The 21176-nt window shown below is 41.0% G+C and overlaps 1 protein-coding gene across 1 annotated transcript; it reads left to right on the forward strand.

Moving 5' to 3' along the window:
* Positions 1-2219: 2219 nt before the first annotated feature.
* Positions 2220-11049, forward strand: LOC134439892 (organic cation/carnitine transporter 2-like). Its single transcript, XM_063189803.1, has 10 exons — positions 2220-2579; positions 3954-4057; positions 4578-4732; positions 4843-5014; positions 6323-6464; positions 7378-7478; positions 7904-8118; positions 9879-10061; positions 10412-10547; positions 10644-11049. The coding sequence occupies exons 1-10, from the start codon at positions 2220-2222 to the stop codon at positions 10774-10776; spliced, it is 1701 nt and encodes a 566-aa protein (XP_063045873.1). The 3' UTR covers positions 10777-11049.
* The last annotated feature ends 10127 nt before the right edge of the window (positions 11050-21176 follow it).

Consider the following 21176-nt stretch of genomic DNA (forward strand, 5'->3'; position numbering starts at 1 on the left):
TATAATCTGATCATGTTCAGATCAATATGCATATCTTAGGCCAATACCCAATCAATGCCAAACGCTGCTCTTTTGTAAAATAAACTTTTGATCCAAAATATTTAGAACACTGTCTTGATTAAAAGATGGTGTTCAATCTAGTTTAACCATGGTGGATCCGTTAACCAATCAGAATCTTCAGTTTCAGTATATCCTGTCCAGTTTCAGTATATCCTAGTATATGCTGTCCCTCCACGTTCTGTAATTGGATCCAAAAACTCATGTGGAGACATTTTGGCCATTGTTTGCAGGCTGACATGTAGGGGTGTAAATTATAATCGAAATGTATCGATGCATCAATCTTACGGCCGACGATTTAATCGTATCGTATCGTATCGTGGGGCATTCTTAAGTATAGAAAATAATCGAATCATTGGCCCCTCTCCAATACCCTCGCTCCATAACATTATAGAAATAGAAAGTAATTGAAAGAAATTAAATCAAATCAAATCGTATCATATTGTGGGGAATTCTTGAGTATCGCAAATAATCTAACCCCTGCTTTAAGAAATCGACACCGTATCGTATCGTCATGGAGCCTGTGACCCCTACTGAAATGCAGTTTGTAGGCTTTACCTTTAAAGGGCAGTAATGCCCTATTAAACGTTCTGCTTGTTTTACTGTCTTCATTTGCCCTTCTATTCAATTCATTCTGCAATAGGTGACAGATTCAGGCAGTTATAAACATAGGTGTGCAGTAGTGCAGTAACTTCTAAGAGGAGTAAATGTTCAGATAAAGATGCATGAGAGGATGTTTCTGTCCAGCAAATGCAGGTATTCCCTGCCTCTACAGTGGGGGTGACACACCCCTCCTACCCTTTGTACCTATGTAGACCAAGTATTAATATAGGCCTACCGGTAGTGTGTGTATGGTAGACCCTCTTACTGCAGCAGGGGTCGCTGGCGACCCTATTCACTTGCTGAAAATGCTTAACTACATCATAACAACATTGCTGTGACATTGCAGAGAGCCATAGTGCTGCGCTAAGGGGTTAACTGATGTAAGGCATTTTGCTATACTCAGATTTTTGCTAAATGTTTATTGCAATGTGCAATTATGTGTATTAGTCTTTGTGTATGTCTTGTATCTACAATATGTCTAGTAGTATGTATCTATGTAAGCTGTCAGACACCTTCATTTCCCACAGGATTAATAAAAGTACTGTACTGTACTCTACTGTACTATTATTATTATAAAAATAACTCTGGCTCACTTCTGGGGCCTCCCAATTCCTGGGGCCCCTGGTGGCTCGCTCTCACTTTACCTCCCTATGTCGACAGCCCTGTTCTGCTGGCCAAAGAACCACTATTTCTCAATGTGAAGTGTTCTAGCCTTGGTAGTGCATGAAATGCCTAGTGCTTGGTTACTCTGCAGAGTTAACCAAAGATTGTCCAATCACTGGGTGTTTCACGCACTACCAAGGCTAGAACACTTGACATTGAGAAACGGCCAACGTCTTGGGGCAGAACAGGTGAGGCAGCACTCACCCCCCTAACCACGGCCCACAGACAGGAAAGCAGAGAGCACTATTGCCAGACAGATGAGGCGGTAGGTGGCTGAAGGATGGACTGTGTGAACAGATGTGCATTGATATGCTATGAACTGCAATGGATGATAAAGTTGTGTGGGTGGTGTGTAACTTATGGCCCTGTGGCCCCGTGACTTCATTTGAAGATTTTTGTAATGGAATTGGATATGTGATGCATTATGTATGCACCCAGCCCCCCACCCACAGGACAGAACCATGCACTGGCCTTGTCAACAGTGATACCACCTGACTGGTTTGGTGGGCCAGTAGATGATTTAAAAACTGTCAACAAAGACCTCACCAATGGTGTAGGGAGTAGGGATTCACCCCACACAACATTAATGGACAACAGTTATTATTAATGATTTAGTCGGCAGACGTATTAAAGAGGTAATGGCAAACAAGGCTTCACAAAGGCTTAAGAAATGCTTAACAAGGGGGAGTTGCTAGACAGGTGGAACTCGACTTGGGGTCGAGCTCCATCAAACCGTCAGCCTGAGGTGTTCACATGGAATAACCAAAAGACTGACAATGCTTAGCCAACTTTAACTCCACCCATCCTGCCCTTTGACATATATATAATTTTTTTTCTAGATACTGCCGGTCTGTCTGTTCTACTGACAGATGACGATTTTTCATTGATATTCCAAGATGAAGGACTATGAGGAAACCATTGCATTTTTAGGAGAATGGGGACCTTTCCAAAGACTGATTTTTGTTCTCCTGAGCCTTAATGCCATCCCCAGTGGATACATATCTCTTTCAATGGTCTTCATAGCAGACACTCCTCCTCATCACTGCAGAGTTCCATCCCTGAACAGCAGCTATGGAGGACTGGGCTACAATCTGTCCATCCCGACTGAGGAGCTGAAAGGGGAGACCATCCTGAGTCGCTGCAGACGCTACACTGAACAGGAAGACTCTGGCTCTCCCTACAGCTATGACACAGAGGGCTGCGTGGATGGCTGGGTGTTCAGCAAGGAGAGATATGTGTCAACTATTGTCACTGAGGTGAGTTCACATAATAAATGCAGCCAGTAAAAGATTGCTCTAGGTCAGGGATGGGCAATTTTCTTGATAAAGAAGGCCAAAGTTTTTCGTCGACACCATGTGGTCCCCAGACCTCCAGTTACACATATCTATCGATCTATCAATCAATCAATCAATCACAAACACATGAATTGAGCTTGCATATAGAAGTCTAAATTAACATTACATCAATATGTACATATACTTCATACTGTACCTGTTTACTCATATGCAGAACCTACTGACCAATACACATACTGTATGCACTGTTGAAATTGTTTTTTTGGTGCACAATTAGTAACATCAGCCATTGTATAAGTGAATCAAGTATAGGTGCATTGTATATATTTTCATGAATAAATTGAACTCTAAATGTGTAAGAGTAAGATGTAAATAGATGTAATGTTTGTGTAGAAAGACCCAATAAGCTTCTGAACACTACACTTACATTACATTATACATTACTATGATTATTCAAAATGCATAGCCACAGTGACAGGGTGGCAGGGAAAGCTCAGTCAACATTTACAGCGGGAAACGCTGTATGGAGAGGTGATGGAACAAACAGTAATCATTAACATACATCATCAACACAGCAACCATAAGCTCATGGACTCTGGACACAACTGCTACCACCTACTGCCCCAGAAAAACATACTTGACCCCAACATACATCTCAAGGGATCCAGAGAGTAGGAGAAGAATCACTGCACGCTGGTTGACTTAATTTTAAAAAATATATGTATTTCAGTGAACAATGAATTCCGCTTGTGCTTCGTCAGGTTCAATTTGGCATTTGCGTACGGGTACCTCCCACTACACAGGTGAATACATGGTGAATCACTCCCACAGGTGAATACATGTCCTCTCCAAGATACTGTGTCAGATAACAACAAACTTTCCAATACATGTTCACATCATTAGGCCTCTTTTCACTGGGATACATTTGTTACATTAACCCCTTAGCACAGCACTATGGCTCTCTGTAATGTCACAGCAATGTTGTTGTTGCAAGTGAATAGGGTTGCCAGCGACCCCTGCTGCAGTAAGAGGCTAAGTCTAATATTGCCAAACAAAATAAAAAAAATCTTTATACTGGCTGCTATACGGTCAGTTTTCCTCCCGGTTTGCTTTTTTTGTTTTATTCCTAGTGGAAGTATTTGTGCTATTCGCTCTTCATCACACTTATTTACATAGTTGTGTGACCCTTTTGTCCTGTACCTGCATTTTGGATACGCGCACCATCACTATCTTTGTTACATTACATTACATTACACTTAGCTAACGCTTTTATCGAAAGCGACTTACAGAGATTACAGGGTTCTCCACAACTAATCCATATGTTATTGTCCACAGTGGAGTCTGGTGTGTGACGATGCCTGGAAGTCTCCTTTCACCCTGACTATTGTCTTTGCTGGAGTGCTTGTTGGATCGTTGTGTTCTGGAATTTTGTCAGACAGGTATTGTGTGTGCAATATGTCAAAAATGTCTAATTCATTTTGAAAAAAAAAAAAAACCTACAAATGACAACAGAGGTGTGTGTGTGTGTGTGTGTGTGTGTGTGTGTGTGTGTGTGTGTGTGTGTGTGTGTGTGTATGTGTGTGTGTGTGTGTGTGTGTGTGTGTGTGTGTGTGTGTGTGTGTGTGTGTGTGTGAGTGTGTGAGAGACCCAAAAGTAGGCCTATGTGTATGAATCTGTTTGGGTTTGGCTGCAATGAAGACACACACACTGCAGATGATAGACAGACAGATACACACATTGATACGGGATTGATAAAAGTTAATATTGGTAATAAATATTCGAAAAAAGATCAGATTTGTGAATGGGCAGCATAATAACAGCATAAAGTTGATAATAAAGTAGCCTATTAAAAAAATACACGGTGGAACTGTAAGCCAGTAGACCAGCAGATAGCCAAAGTGTCTTTAATCACTGTTTGAACACCTGTCATCTTATGGTTTAATCGGTGTTCTTCCACAGGTACGGCAGGAGGATCATCTTTTTTTCTGCCAAGGCTGTGGAGACTATATGCTACACAGCCTTGGCTATGTCCCAAAGCTGGGAGATGTTCTGTGCTCTCTATTTCATCATAGGAGTGATGGACATCTCAAGCTACTGTACTGCTTTTATACTTGGTGTGTCTTCTATGTTCTTACTTGCCACATTTTGATTATGACAGAATAATAATTGAGGAATATTTTTTTAAACCCTGGTTGTAATCCATCCCTGTTGTTATTTCTGTTAGGCTCAGAGCTCCTGATTAAATCAACACGTGAGACTTTTGGCATTCTTGGGGTCTGTCTGTCCTACGCCACTGGCTATGCCGTCCTGCCACTCTTTGCATACTTCATTCGGGACTGGAGAACACTGCAGATAGGACTGTCTATAGTGGGGTATCTGTATATTCCACTCTGGTGGTAAGTTCACAAGCAGTATACGTGCATATAGAATGACAAATCGCTGTGTAGATAGTTTTCGCTCGGCTTGGATAGCTTTGTCGAGATATAAGTGTACAAACATGCACAGGTATTTAATTTTCAGGACCTTATTCCTAATCCTTTATAAACCATTGCAGTTCCACGATTGTTCCCCAAGAAGCAAACATACCTTTAAGGGGGCATTTCACCGGTGCAGACATGAATATGTATTGAAAGTGGGTCATATATGTAGTAGAATAGTACAGTGTTTCTCAACAAGGGTGCCGGGGCACCCTGGGGTGCCGCAGCCCCCCCCTCAGGGGTGCCGCGGTAACGTGGCTGATAAATGAATTATGTAATAGAATACATATTTGTCTAAATTGATAAGTTAATGCTAGTCAGTGGAATCTTTCATCTGCCATTTACGCACAATTAAGTTAATATAGGTCGCCCCAGTCAGCTGCACCTTTGAAAGGTCGTCTGACGTCTCCAGTGTTACTTTGTGTGGAATCGGATGCGATGCCATGTTAACGGTTTGTTGGTTTGGGGTGCCTTGACATTTTTCATGAATTGAAAGGGTGCCTCACTTAAAAAAAAGTTGAGAAACACTGGAATAGTAGCATACATTTCTAATTTGGTGCCTTCTTGGCCGAGAAAAGGCATAAAATGACTGTTTAGTGCTTGTGGATTTGGGACAACAATCCCCATAATGCATTGTAATGCTCAAGTTCCACAGGCCACACCCAGGCAGCTCTGCCAGTGACTTACTGGAGCCTCAATGCCAGTGATTTCAAAAGCACTGGCACACTGATCTGTGATAGGTCTGTTAACGCATTAGGTCCAACCCCCTATGGGCGGAGTTGAAAGTGTGGGAAAAAGGCTTGTAGTCTCAACAGAAATCCACCTCTCTGACACTTCCTCCTACAATGATGCAAAATGACGAATTTTACATCATTGTAGGAGGAAGTGTTAAGAGGTGAATACGGATTTCTCCTGTCTCAGGGGGAATTGAGAGAGTGTTGCACGACCATTCAAAAGTATGACTGGGTGTCTAGCAATGGAAAGCCTAATGTAAATGGGTGGAGTGTCCCTTCAAGTTCATCTCTTTTGCTACATAACAGATGTCATACATTATACAGTACAGTATACTGCATCTATATTAGCCACTATCACTGATCTTAAAATTATAGTCTTACAATTTACCTAATCTATGGAGGCATGTTTACAGGCGCTTTTTGTTCTTTAGAATAAGGATAACCAGAGACTATGTACGTATACCCATTTTAGCTCTTTCTCTGCTCCCCTCAGGTTCATCCCAGAGTCCCCCCGCTGGCTCATCACTCAGGGCCGGTTGCAGGAGGCAGAGGCCATCATTCGAGCTGCTGCCAAGAAGAACGGCATCACGCCACCAGAGGACATCTTCCAGACAGAGTTCAGAATCAACACTAAGGTGACCCTGACCAGACACCAGTTACATAACGAATGATTAAACCCTTAGCACACAGAGCCTATGTTATAACCTTACTGTCACCAAAATTGTAATGTCTATGTCTTAATCTGTTACTTAAGGCTCTCTGTAATGTCATAGCAATGTTGTTATGATGTAGTTGAGTATTTTCAGCAAAGAGTGAATAGGCCCACGGGCGACCCCATCTGCACTAAGAGGCTACGTGCAGTTCAGCTGGACATTGGTGTATCTGTTGGATAGCTATTTTGCTAAAATTGTCATTGAAAGGCTCTTTCACACCAGAAAGAACCGACCAGACTCACAACTATGATTAGGCAGTTGTTCATCTGTCCCTTGATAGTCTTGATCGGCCTCTGTCTTTTTGCCGAAAAAAGTCGACTTAAACCTCCGTGGACACTCTCCCGAGGTGTCGCTGGAGGGATTTCGTTGACACTTCCACATGAGAGCTTGCGGATGGCCCTTTGAAGTAGCCTAATGGTTTCATGAGGTCGCCACAAAGATGTTTTAATAAACACATTGTAATGTAGTGCTTGTGAAACTTCCAGCACAAACCAATCACAATCAGTCATGAAACCTGACCACTGACGGGCTTCTCAAACCAACTGAGCATGTTGAAAGTGTTCCAACGCAAACCCATGGGCACCACAGTCCTCCGACTGTCTATTGCCTCTGCTTTAAACACCACAGTGCGAACAACTCTTCATGAATGCGAAGCCTGGTTATTGGTTCACTTATGCGGTAACACTTTATAACTTTACGCAATGCATACATGTAAATTACTAATTATGTAATTATATTTTTCTGTGTCAAGAGCAGAGGACATACATGTCAGGGCTTTTACTTTGTCTGGGGTAACTAACATAAAAGTTACGTTATTTGTTATTACTTTTCACAGGAAATTGACCAGAAATCCAGTGGTCAGGAAAATTACACTTGGCTGGATCTCCTAAAAACTGTGAATATGAGAAACATTACCATTATAAACATCACTATCTGGTGAGTGCAGATTTTATTGTTTAGAGCATTATGAAGTGCTCCCTATAGCAGTGTGTTCAATACTATATTAATAAACTTTATCGCAGTGTACGTATTGTACTGCACAGTATGTCAACTGTATGTTGTGTCGCCCAGTTGGTTGCAAAATAATGTAGCCTATGTAGTATATTTCCACTGGGTAATCATATCCCTTTGCTTTCATACTTGCTATCTGGTGGTTAAAGCTTTTCAGAGTTTAATGGATTTTATGAATAATGGTTTGTGTATCAATGTTATTGTGTCATTTGTGGTATTTCAATGTTATAATGCTTTAATATTATAGGCCTACTCTTTTATCAGGATGATCTGAGTGTCGTTAGAATGTTATTACTGATCCCAATATAAAGTAACATATTTCTGTATCTACGATCTATTATTATTCTCAGGATAACCATATCCTTGATATACTACGGCCTGTCCTTTAACACCTCTAATCTGGATGGAGATCCGTATCGCAACTGCCTAATTTCCGCTGCCACAGAATTTCTTGCCTATGCTTTTCTGCGGTTCACCATACGCTACGTTCCACGGCGGGTGATTCTGCCATTCACTCTTCTTCTTGGAGGTGCTTTGCTGCTGCTCATCCAGCTTGTGCCTGCAGGTTTGTATGATGTAGCTTTACTACTTAAGCATTATGGTGCTTTCTGTTGAGTGGCCGCCATCTTAATAACTGACAGCCTATATGCATTGTAGCAACCCAATGTGAGTAGGCTGCCGGATGTGAGTGCCCGGATATCCGACCGAGTATTTGCGTGCATTTGCATTCATTTCCACGATCAGGAATGCTTTGCGGTGTAGCAACCCAATTAGAGTAGGCTACCGGATGTGAGTGCCTGGATATCCGACCGAGTATTTGCGTGCATTTGCATTCATTTCCACGATCAGAAATGCTTTGCAGTGTAGCAACCCAATTAGAGTAGGCTACCGGATGTGAGTGCCCGGATAACCGGCCGAATATTTACGATAATTTAACCTCAGCTACTTGATTTCGGTCGTGTATTTACGACAGTTTAACCTCAGCTACTTGATTTCGGTCCGATTTGAGTCTGACTGAATATGGAAGGGACATAGGTGCCGTGTGTAAAGAGCCCACAGCACATCGCCGATTCAGTGACACCAGAGAGGTCCTTCTCCCAATGAAAAGTAGCTGAGGTTAAACTGTCGTAAATACACGACCGAAATCGAGTAGCTGAGGTTAAACTGTCGTAAATATTCTGGCGGACATCTGGGCACTCACATCCGGTAGCCTACTCACATTGTGTTGCTACACGCATAAACGGCGTCACGTGTGCCATGTGCGTTACGGCTCTTTTGTTGGGGGGGGGGGGTGGCATTGGGGGGAAAGCCAATGCAACATGCCGAAAACGTGTTGTGTTGTCGGCTGTTCAAATAATATAGCCAAACAGCCGTGGCTGAAACATGGACTGTGTTCATTTAGGCTAGCCGATATAGCATGTAAGTTAATGAGACATTTGGTTTGTTTTCCCGCAAAAAGGGGCGTAACGCACATTCACGAGCAAAGTACCCGGATGGCTGTTCATACAGTACATATTGAGTTCAGATCCCTAGCAGCTCATCGGAGGGCCATTATTCTCACTCCGCTGGCTGATTGGTCAATATATGAGCATGACATTGGTTAGTCTGTAGTGTCATGAAATGTGAATACCTCAAAACCCTTAATACACTAGTACTAAATGGAAAAAGCTTTATCTTTCAAGTTCACAATTGGATTGTATGTGGCTTGTGTGCCAGCAATATTATTCAGTTGGTCTGCTCCCATTTGTGCCTTTATGAAGACTGCTAAGAAAGGGGGTGCTATGTGGTGTAATGTGTAGAGCACCCGCACCATATGCTTGGGGACCCGGCTTCGAGTCTGGCCTGGGTCAGTTACCAGCCCTATTCTTTCCTGTCACATCTTCACTATCGTAAGAAAGGCACAAAAGCCCCCAAAAATATATATACCGGTATGTACTGTATAAAAAAGAATGCTGAGAAAGGGTTAGCGGACATATTCAATGTCATGCTCACATAGACATGAACTACTCTACTTCTCGCCCAAACCGAAAAAGGCAAGTGCTACACCCTCATGACAACATTCTACAGAGGAACCATAGAGAGCATCTTGTCCAGCTGTATCACGGAGCTTATTTTCCATTGGGGGCCATTAGTCCATTTAATTTTGTAATACTAAGGGTGGCGTTGTCAGGTTTAGGATGAGGTCCAGGGGGCTTTTGTTCAAAAAAAGGTTGAGAACCACAGGGCTAGCAGAGCAGTGGACATTACTTGTGACTTGTGCAAGCTGGTAAACCATACCACACTATACGGATCATCATCTTGTGCTCCTTTCCCCCTTTCCCACAGAGCTAAGTGGGCTGACTGTCACCTTGGCAATGACAGGAAGATTGGTTGTAACCGGGGCCTATGCATTTGTTTATGTGTATTCCACGGAAATCTTTCCCACTGTCGTACGCAATATGGGATTAGGTGTCAGCTCCATGGCGGCCAGAATCGGAAGTGGCGTCTCACCATACGTAGCCCATATTGGTAAGTATCTTGAAATATATAGCCAATAAGTGTCCCCATATTATTTGTGGATACTTTTTTTTATCACACACGTTATCCATTAATGCTGGCAGGTGCATAGGCCTACGTACACATGTACATACAGAGGCGATTCTAGTGTAAGTGGGGCCCCCAAGCAAAAACCCCAAAGGAATTAACATTCAAAACGAATTGTAGCTGTTACAGTTTAAAGTCAAGCTGTTTTTCACCATCTAGGCTCAGGGCCCCGAAGCGGCTGCCTGCCTAGCCTGGTGACAAGATGCGCCTCTGTGTACATATGTGTGCATGCATACAAGCAAATAATAAAAAACCCACTGTGTGTTTGATTTTAGGCACATATAACAAGACATTACCTTTTATCCTGATGGGAACAATCTCTCTATTCTCTGGTGGTCTGAGTCTGTTGTTACCAGAGACAAAAAATGAAAAACTCCCAGAACTCATTAGCCAAGTCAAACCTCTTCAATGGTGAGTAGTTATGCTCAAACTATGTAATTGTAGTTTTTGCTTCACAGTTATTTTGACATGGGCTATTTTAACAGATGTTGCTTTGGATTTTTATAGGTGTTGCAACAAGAAGAGGACTGCTGAAATTAACAGTCCGGATGGAGATGTGCAGGGCTCTAAATTAGCACCCGCCAACCAGTCAAATGCTGGTGAAAATTCAGTTTGGCTGGTAGAAAAGAACGCCTACTAGCCACTTCGACTGACAGTGAATGTATGTTTGGCTAGTACAATTTACAAGCCAAATTTACAAGTACAATGTACTAGCCAAATTTGGCTAGCAATGAAAAAGGTTAATTTATAGCCCTGGAGATGTGCATTAGAGTGATGACCCTACCAATAGCTTGAAAGGCTGAAATGAATAATTGAAGACATACTATATAACATATTAATCACCACCTGTAGACATTGTGTACATTCTGGAAGTTGTTTTGCCTTACGATCACCACTGAATTTAAATGTTTGATGTGAAACATTTCAAATAAAATACGAGGTCTGAACTTAAAGGAGCACCTATAGTCCGTGAGTTGCGGCCTCAAAATATGGAAACAGTTACCGAAAAGGTGGCAAAGGCCACCATACCTTTTCTGAAAGCTTGGAATCTCAGCTTTCAAAGGGTGTATGATGGCCATCTGACAAGAGTAGCTGTTGTGAGTTATTACACATAATGTAAACAAAGGTTGAGGGAAAAAAGTATATACAGTGCCCTCCATAATTATTGGCACCCCTGGTTGAGATGTGTTAAAAGCCTTAAGATAAATTCAGTGTTTATTGCAGAAGAATACTGTCACACTGAAAATGTTAGGAAAATGTAGCCTTCAACTCAAATGAATTGTAAGAAAATAAAAAAAACCTGACTAAAAAATTATTATTTTTCATTAAATCACCTGTTCCACAATTATTGGCACCCTTAACAATTCCCAGGAAATAAATATAATTGAAGCATTTCTGTCATTTCTACAGTAGTTTACAAAGTTTACCAGAGTATGTAGGAACATTTAATTAGTAGTTCATCACTTCCTGTTTCCCTGGGGTATAAATATGACGTGACACTGAGACCATTTCTCTTATCCACTCTTAAACATGGGAAAGACAAAGGAACACAGCATACAAGTGAGGCAGATGTGCGTCGACCTTCACAGGTCAGGCAGAGGCTACAAGAAGATTGCCACTCAACTGCAGCTGCCCATATCCACTGTGAGAGGAATAATTAAGAAGTTCAAAACAACTGGAACAGTGGTAAACAAGCCTGGACGAGGACCCAAGTTTATTTTGCCACCACGCACAGTGAGGAGGATGGGAAGAGAAATCAAAAGATCTCCAAAGCTCACTGTTACAGAATTACAACAAATGGTAGCATCCTGGGGTCACAAAGTCTCCAAATCCACCATCAGGCACTGTCTACACGGCAACAAGCTGTTTGGGAGGCATGCACGGAGAAAACCTTTCCTCACTCACAATCATAAACGCAAACGTCTGGAGTTCACCAAGCGGTATTGGGGCTTCAACTGGGACCGTGTGCTTTGGTCAGATGAGACCAAGATTGAGCTTTTTGGCAACAAACACTCTAAGTGGGTCTGGCGTGCCACGAAAGATGCGCATGCTGAAAAGCACCTCATACCCACTGTGAAGTATGGGGGTGGGTCAGTGATGCTGTGGGGCTGTTTCGCTTCCAAAGGCCCTGGGAACCTTGTTAGGGTGCATGGCATCATGAATGCTTTAAAATACCAGGACATTTTAAATCAAAATCTGTTGCCCTCTGCCCGAAAGCTGAAGATGGGTCGTCACTGGGTCTTTCAGCAAGACAATGACCCTAAACATATGGCCAAATCTACACAGAAATGGTTCACCAGACACAAAATCAAGCTCCTCCCATGGCCATCTCAGTCCTCAGACCTCAACCCCATTGAGAACATGTGGGGTGAGCTGAAGAGGAGAGTACAGAGGAGAGGACCCAGGTCTCTGGATGATTTAGAGAGATTCTGCAAAGAGGAATGGCTGAAGATCCCTCTTTCTGTCTTTTCCCATCTTGTGAAACATTATAGGAGAAGATTAGGTGCTGTTTTGTTGGCAAAAGGGGGTTGTACAAAATATTAACACCAGGGGTGCTAATAATTGTGACACACATTATTTGATGTCAAATAATTATTTCTTTATGTGGGATTTTTTCCCCACTGAATAAATACACTTGTATTGAAGGTTGTGTTTTTCTCTTTTTTTCCATTAAGGTCCCATATTATTTAGAAAAATAAATAAATAATTGGAAGCTAAAAAACACATCTCAACCAGGGGTGCCAATAATTATGGAGGGCACTGTAAATCAAGCAGAGCATCGATATAGATAATCACCTATATTGGACACAAGGGAACATTTAATTTGGTCATTTTTGGTGTAATTTTAAAGGGGAGACTCAGGGCTTTCATTTAAGTTATTTGGTGAACATTTTGGATATGTACAGCCAACCCTGGAGCTCTTCAAACCAAAATATGTATGATTTATCCATATTATTTGCTTTGTAAGGGGGTTTTGTAGTGTCATATCAGACATGACGTTTTTTTTTCCAGACAGAATCCGTAGTGTAATATTAACCCTAGTTTGTTGATATGTCAAGATGAAGGTCTGAGGTAAATACTTAGGAAAAGTTGCCATTTAGCATGTTGAGCATGTTAGATGTAGAAAATGTCCACCAGATACAGTTCATGGAATAGGTCATGGGCTGAAAGTGAGGCTTACAAGAAACTATATGCGTATTTTAGGAGTACCATCATACCTGAATGCTGTGTTGTGACTCAATCAGATCTGATAGAGAAGGTAATTCAATTAATGACAGTGTGACTGAAATCAAACACTCCACTAAAACACAAATCGTATAAATATGGCAAAATAATATGATACTACCATGCATACAGCTGTGCGCATCACTATCTTACTTGAAAAGTCCTGAAATACCCTGATACTCTCATTCGGAAGAAGGCAGCCAATCTGGAAAATACAACCACCGTTGATCGTCCATGGCCACCTTTACCAACAGAGTTGGACTCCCTTCTTCTGTGAGGTCATTACCATCTTCTGTCTTACCATGTACTGGTGAGAAGGAAAAATGGCAGAGACTCATTTGGCATGGATCGACCGTAGGCCTATGTCATATCTCATGATATTCCCAGTGTTGCCAGCTATCTGCCAACCATCAATGCCCTGGCCACTCAGATGGCAACTGTTCATAAGATTCTCCTTCAAAGTAGCAAAATCATGACTTCCTTAGATCACCAACACGTCAGTTACCTTTGTTCAGGCTCTCTACTGTAAAATTAGAGAAATTCTGCGGGCACATAGGGACAGGTTTTCCAACTTTGGGCCAAGACTTAGTCTTTCACAACATCTGCATGTCCTTGGGTGTGATTGGAAAGCACTTCCAGGCTTCAGGCCTAAGCGACATTTGCATTGAATTTGGAGCTGTCGCCGAGGGATCTGTCAGTGGTGTTTTGGATGGCCATATGTACATGCAATAGATCTCTGAGATCCCACAAAATTATGCATGAAGCCCTCCTGAGACTGGACTTGAAACAGTTTCCACAATGGCTCACAGAGAACCATCCTGATGCCCATGATCCCCTACAAATCCTATACCTAGACGTGAGTGTCTTTAGCATCAACCACTGTAGAAGAATCACTTCACCGAGCAGTCTTCAAAAAGGTCCACCAATACTTTTGTGAATTCCTACAGCATCTCAGATCCCAGTAAGGTCCACTGCCCAGGTTCTGGATGTCATATTGATATGGTGGAGGTTGTATTAAACCTTGTGAGGGCATCACATGAAGGAAATCGGGCATTGCACATGGCTATATTTGATTAATTATCCCCTGGACCTTTGCCTATGACAATCTGAATTGTGCAAGGTCACTCACTGCTTACTACTCAGAGACATTGAACATGAGAAACCAGATCTGTACATGTTTCTCTGTGAAGGTGGCTTTTCAGTCAAGCTGAGTGAACAGACACATTTGGCAGGTTCCGACTGACCTGACCCTAGAGGAACACTCTGATAGCTGGAGGTACAAAATGATTCAGCTTGAATCCAGCAGCTGTTTTAGGATTTTACCTTAAAGCTGGGTACAAAATTACTTGCCTATCTATATTGCAGCATTCCCTTAGACTCCAACAAAGTGATGGTTCTCACAATGACCTCTGACAAAGCAGATTTGCCAAAGATGAACACATAACAAGCATTATGGATCTATTGTATTCTAGTTGGATACATGCTGGTGGTGACTCCCTTGTTTCTCTGTCTACTGGAGGTACAGCACCAGCAGATGTTACTGAAGACCTTCTGAATGCACACTATATTGGCAAGGAAGCCTGCAAAACCTTCTCTGCTGAGCATGCAGAGAGTAATCCTCCTGCAAAGCAATTCCATGCACTGCTCTCCAGGATGAAACTGAAAATGTTCTCCTCAATGCAGGGAAAGGCGAAGATGTGCAAAATTGGGAAATAAGAAGTTATCATCAAAGCTGATCATCGAATATTTGCCCAGATGTTGATTGCACAGAGTAGGCAGCTCAACTTGAAGGAGGTTTTATGTCCTTTCGTGGTGGCAGTATCAGGAAGACATGCACATCTTCACTGGCCAAGCAACTGCTCAAGTGTCCATGTGTTGTTGAATAATTGCCATTATATTCTGCCTGCATAATCGATGGCATGGCACTTGGACAGAAGCTGAATGGTGATGATGGCAAGATATTCGTTTATATTGCAGACCATGCGTTGTCCACTGTCCTAGCTGAAGAATGTCAGAGCCCCTGTATTGACATTATTTTTGATATGTATACATGGGTTATACATTTTTGTTTTCTCCTGGCTGCGCGACACCAGCTGCGCATAACACAATCTCTGATTGTTGGAAACTGCTGACGGTCAAAAATTACCTCACGTGATTGGCTGCCAGTGTCTTGCCCCTCCTCACAACATCGTGCTTATAAACACGGTGAACCCATGTATAATGAGGCTTCCATAAAACACATGGAGAGAGTGGGCTGAGGTGCAGACTCATGCACAGGCGTCAAACAGATCACTGCAGGGCACAGGGTTCAGCAATGGAAGAAATTCCTTCAATGTAACAACAAAACAAATCTGGCTACCCTCTTGCTGAAAGAGTGGGGTATAAAAGAGTATTGGCGAAAAGGCTCTGTACACCACGACCAAAGATCAGTATTACTACCTAACCCAACAGAGAGTGCACAAGGTACCAGATCTGTCATCTACTAAGGAAGAGGTTGACACACATGTTACTTCATGATTCTGGCTTCAAAGATTGATCACACATCTGTCATCCTTATGTCTGATGACATTGATGTCTTGGTGATAAGCCTGGCTACCAATCACACACACACACACACACACACACACACACACACACGCACACACACACACACACACACACACACACACACACACACACACACACACACACACACACACACACACGCACACACACACACACACACACGTGACCCATTCCTGAAGACAGGGACAAAGAATCGAATATGTTACATAAACATCTTAATCACGCTCAACTCGCTCATGGTCTGGTTTCCCACTTGTTTCAGACTTTGCCTGGTTTACACACATACACCAGTTGTGAGACTGTGAGTGCATTTGCAGGTCATAGTAATGTGTTGGCTCTAAAACCTCTTCAGAAGAATGAGAAATTCTGTGAGACCTTTTAGGAGGTTGAGATGGCGTGGACAATGACATCTGAGTTGTATGCAGCCTTACAGGAGTTCATATTTGTCAAATATATACTCCAAGTCCAGAATCACCAACATAAAGGACATTAGGCAGGTCTATGCACTTTTTGTGCAAAGAAAGGCATTGATTCCTGGCAGTTACCCCCATGATCAGATTCTGACAATCTATTATGTCACAAAGTTGACCATCAAGGTGCTATCTGGAGAAGACGCCTTGAGAGCAACACTTAAATTCCATCCCCAGTTGATCTCGGGTGATAAAGACCAAGATGGTCACTTGTAGCTCTCTGTAGACTGGTTCAATGTCTCCATTGGTTCACATGCAGTACTTGAGTTTCTGTCCTGCTCATGCAAGAGGGACTGTGTCACACCATCATGTCAATATGTTGCCAACAACTTGGCTTGCAGTGATCTGTGCTGTACAAGACAGTGTAAAAAAAAGAAAGAATGACTTTACTGATGAGCAAAAATCCTATTCCTCTGATGAGGATTCAGACAGATTTATTAGTGCTGTGGTCTTGAATGATTCAATGTGTGTGAAAATGTCATTAACCATGCATACATGTTATGAACTTGACCTTTTACAGCCATGGCAATGTCATAATTAGCCTTCCCAGGTGAAAAAGTGGTTCAATTTAGTACAATAAAAGCACGACTGAAGTGTATTTAGCATGTTAAAAGTGCACTCATGCTTTTTGTGCTAAGAAAAAGTATGTTTACAATATGCTTATTTAAAGTGTACTTAAAATTAGATGCAATTAAGTTGCTCTCAAAGAAAGTACACTTAGCGAACCATACTTCAAGTGGACTTCGAAGATGTTTGGCTAAAGTCTATTTAGAGGAATATACTAATAGTGTTCTAATAGTGAACTTACTAAAAGTGTATTTTTTAATAACATATTGCAATTGTACTTTTTTAAAGTGCAATATGATTACACTTCACCCAAATGTCTTCGAAGTGTGATTTTCTATAGTGCGCTTTAAAGTAAATCGCTTTAACATATTGCAAGTACATTTTTTCTAAGTGCACCATGATTTTACTTCACCCAAATACAGTGAGGAGAATAAGTATTTGATCCCTTGCTGATTTTGTTGGTTTGCCCACTAATAAGGACATGATCATTCTATAATATTAATGATAAAATGTATTCTAATATAGAGAGACAGAATATCAAAAAGAAAATCCAGAAAATGACTTTGAAGAATATATTTTAATTGATTTGTATTCCATTGAGGAAAATAAGTATTTGACCCCTCTAGTCAAAGAAGACAAAATTACTTGGTGGCAAAGCCCTTGTTTTCTCATACAGAGGTCAGATGTTTCTTTCAGTTAATGACAATGTTTGTGGATATATTAGAAAGGATTTTTGTCCGCTTTTCTTTGCAGATCATCTCTAAACCACAAGTTGTATGACTGTAGCTTGCCAAATGGGAGCTTCTGTTCCCTTCACAGGATTAGTATAGGGTTAATGTTTGGAAACTGTCTAGGCCACTTCATGACCTTAATATGCTTCTGCTTGAGATACTCCTTCGTTGCTTGGGCTGCATGTTATGGATTATTATCATATTGGGAGGCCAATCCATGACCCACCTTCAGTCTAGTGGTGGTGGGAAAGAGGTTGGCATGCAGCATTGTACGTTTACATGTCTCCTTCCATTAATTTCTTGACGATTTGAAGTTGTCCTGTGTCTTGGCCAGACAAACAGCCTCAAAACATAATGTTACCACTTTCACTTATGATGTTGGAGAAGGTTTTGTTCTTGGGATCATAGGCAGCATTTCTCTTCCTCCAAACACACCGAGTTGTGTTAATGCCAAACAGTTTGATTTTGGTGTCATCTGATTCCAGCACCTCCCAATCATATCCTAATCCAGTTTGATGTTCATTGGCAAACCTCAGGTGAGCCTGAACAGGTTCCTTCTGAAGCCGGGGTACCGTACATGCACTGCAAGATTTTAATCCGCTGTGGTATCAAGTGTTTCCAATAGTTTTCTTAGTGATTGAGGTCCCAGCTGCCTTGAGATCATTTCCTAGCTCCTCCCATACAGTTTTAAGGTGCTTTATCTCCTTTTTTTCTGGTTACCCAGGTGAAAAACCCATATACTTAAAGTGTACTTTTTTTGACCGTACTTAGTACAAAGTGTACTATTTTCGGCGATTTAAAGTGCACTTCATTGCACTATTAGTGCGCTGAAGCACTACTAAAGCAGTACTTCAGCACACTTGCAGCACACTGAGGATGCTAAATTGGCACCGCTTTTGGACAACTTTAAGTGCACTACAAGCATACTTTTGAAAGTATGCTCCAAACACGCTTTTCATGCATTCGTATGGCATTAAGAGTGTGCTTGAGTACACTTCTATAACATTTTATTGTTACTAGAAGTTCAATAAAAGTATATTAACTTCATGCTTTGGACTACATTGGAACATTTTAAGTCTATAAAAAGTATATCATATTAAGTAAATATATAACAGGTATGCTTGAAGTATATTTACAGTACACTCCCAAGTACATGAAATAATATAAATGTAATACTACAATTCATGCTGGTTCTCAGAGATTGTACATTACACACAGCCACATGTCACAATAGTGATACAGTATGCATGCCTAGCTAGACTGACAATTACAATTATTGCATTATTGCAGAGATTTCAGATACACATTTCACTTAATTTCCATCTTGATCAACAAACCTGCAGTTGATCACTTGAATTGATCACTAATGATGACCCTCTATACTTTGTTTGAACAACTAGTTCCAACTTACATACACCATGACATTATATGAATTGTGAGCCTATACATGTATATACCAGAACATATACGTGACCATCATAATGACTGTGGGAACATGGTCATTTTTTGTGTACCACTTTAAAATTTTAAAACTCCTACAATAAACACAGAATATAACAATGAGTAATATTTTCATACAAACCAAAAATATTCCTTCAGGATAAATGGCTTTCTGTTTGAGAAATTTAGCTCCAAGAAGTGCATTGCATGATGGGACATGTATGATGGTGCATGATGGGTAAATGCACTTTGTGTAAGCACACTTTGAAGATATTTGGGTGAAGTACAATCATGGTGCACTTAGAAAAAGTGTACTTGCAATATGTTAAAACGATTTACTTTAAAGCACACTATAGAAAATCACACTTCAAAGACATTTGGGTGAAGTGTAATCATATTGCACTTTAAAAAAGTACAATTGCAATATGTTATTAAAACATTCACATAAGTTCACTATTAGAACACTATTAGTATATTCCTCTAAATACACTTCGGCCAAACATCTTCGAAGTCCACTTGAAGTATGGTTCGCTAAGTGTACTTTCTTTGAGAGCAACTTAATTACATCTAATTTTAAGTACACTTTAAATAAGCATATTGTAAACATACTTTTCCTTAGCACAAAAAGCACGAGTGCACTTTTAACATGCTAAGTACACTTCAGTCATGCTTTTATTGTACTAAATTGAACCACTTTTTCACCTGGGTTATTAAATTCCCACAAGGTCAAATCTTGTATGGAACCAGAGACAGGCCTCAGATTGATGATTGATGATCATTTTGTATGTCCTAAAATTGGGAAGAAATGCACCAACAGTTTGCTCTTTAATATCCAGGAGCCCATTTCAGCCTTGTTGAGTTCTAAAATCTTGTCCCTGACATCCTTTGACAGCTTCTTGGTCTGTCCCATGTTGGCGAGTTTAGTTTGATTGATTGACTGATTCTATGGACTGATTCTGCAGATTCAATGTGTCTTTTGTGCAGGTTACTATTAACAGGTGTGTTCAATTCAGATAACAAGTTGATTGGAAGTGCTATTTGATCTGCGGGATCAGAACTCTTAATGGTTGGCAGGCGATCAAATACTTATTTCCCTCAATTAAATATAAATCAATTATTATATATTCTTTAGAGTTAATTTCTGCATTTTCTTTTTGATATTCTGTCTCTCCATAATAGAATACATTGTCAGGACTGCCTCTGGACTCAATGTTTACGTTACCCCCCCTACTGGCCTAATCGTGCTTTACTCTATGTTTGTTTTGAATGTGCCATGTGCTCTTGCCTTGACAGCTCTCCCCGCCCCATTCTTGCCACCTGTTCTGTTTAATTCAATTATTGTTGACCCTGCTGCTCATTGTATCACTCTGATTACCTGCCCTACTTATACCTTGCTCATTTTGTGTTTTTTCATCTAGTTGTCCTAAGCCTGCACTTTGACTCTGTAAGTTTTGATCCTGAGATTCTTGTTTTTTGAACATTGAACTGAACTCTGATTCTGGAACTCTGATTTTTTATTTTTTGTGTCTGGACCTTTTCTGAACCCTGCTTCTGAAAACCTTTGAGGTTGGATTTTTTAGTTCATGGACATTTACTGAGACCTGATTTTGATTGCTCGAGATTTCTTTCAGTTTTTTGAACTTTCTCCCTGAATCTCAGTTTTTGATGTTTACCTTTTTATTTTTGAATCACCTAACTGGACTGAACTGACTGATTTTTGACAATCTCTTTTGGATGTTTTCAAGACTGCCTTATTTTGAGATTTACTTGAACTTGTGTTGCAACTCTAATAAATCTGTGGAACTTCAGTTTTCTGCATTTGGGTCCTGCTTATCCCAAGCCTGACAATATATTATCATTAACATTAAAGACTGATCATGTCTTTATTAGTGGGCAAACCAACAAAATCAGCAAGGGATCAAATACTTATTCTCCTCACTGTATCTTCAACGGCCCAATTCGAAACGGGAGGTAGTGACTCGATGACTCTCCTCCTACATAAACATGTCACTGATCAGATAGGTCAAGTTAGCTGATGAGAC

Source organism: Engraulis encrasicolus, chromosome 23 (genome assembly GCF_034702125.1).
Source record: "Engraulis encrasicolus isolate BLACKSEA-1 chromosome 23, IST_EnEncr_1.0, whole genome shotgun sequence".
Taxonomy (NCBI): domain Eukaryota; kingdom Metazoa; phylum Chordata; class Actinopteri; order Clupeiformes; family Engraulidae; genus Engraulis; species Engraulis encrasicolus.

Bases quoted from the DNA above. Each gene is read 5' to 3' on its own strand.
- LOC134439892 (XM_063189803.1), top strand. From the start codon at position 2,220: ATGAAGGACTATGAGGAAACCATTGCATTTTTAGGAGAATGGGGACCT. The intron at 2,580-3,953 runs GTGAGTTCACAT...TATTGTCCACAG, and splicing joins TGTCAACTATTGTCACTGAG to TGGAGTCTGGTGTGTGACGA. The intron at 10,062-10,411 runs GTAAGTATCTTG...GTTTGATTTTAG, and splicing joins ACCATACGTAGCCCATATTG to GCACATATAACAAGACATTA.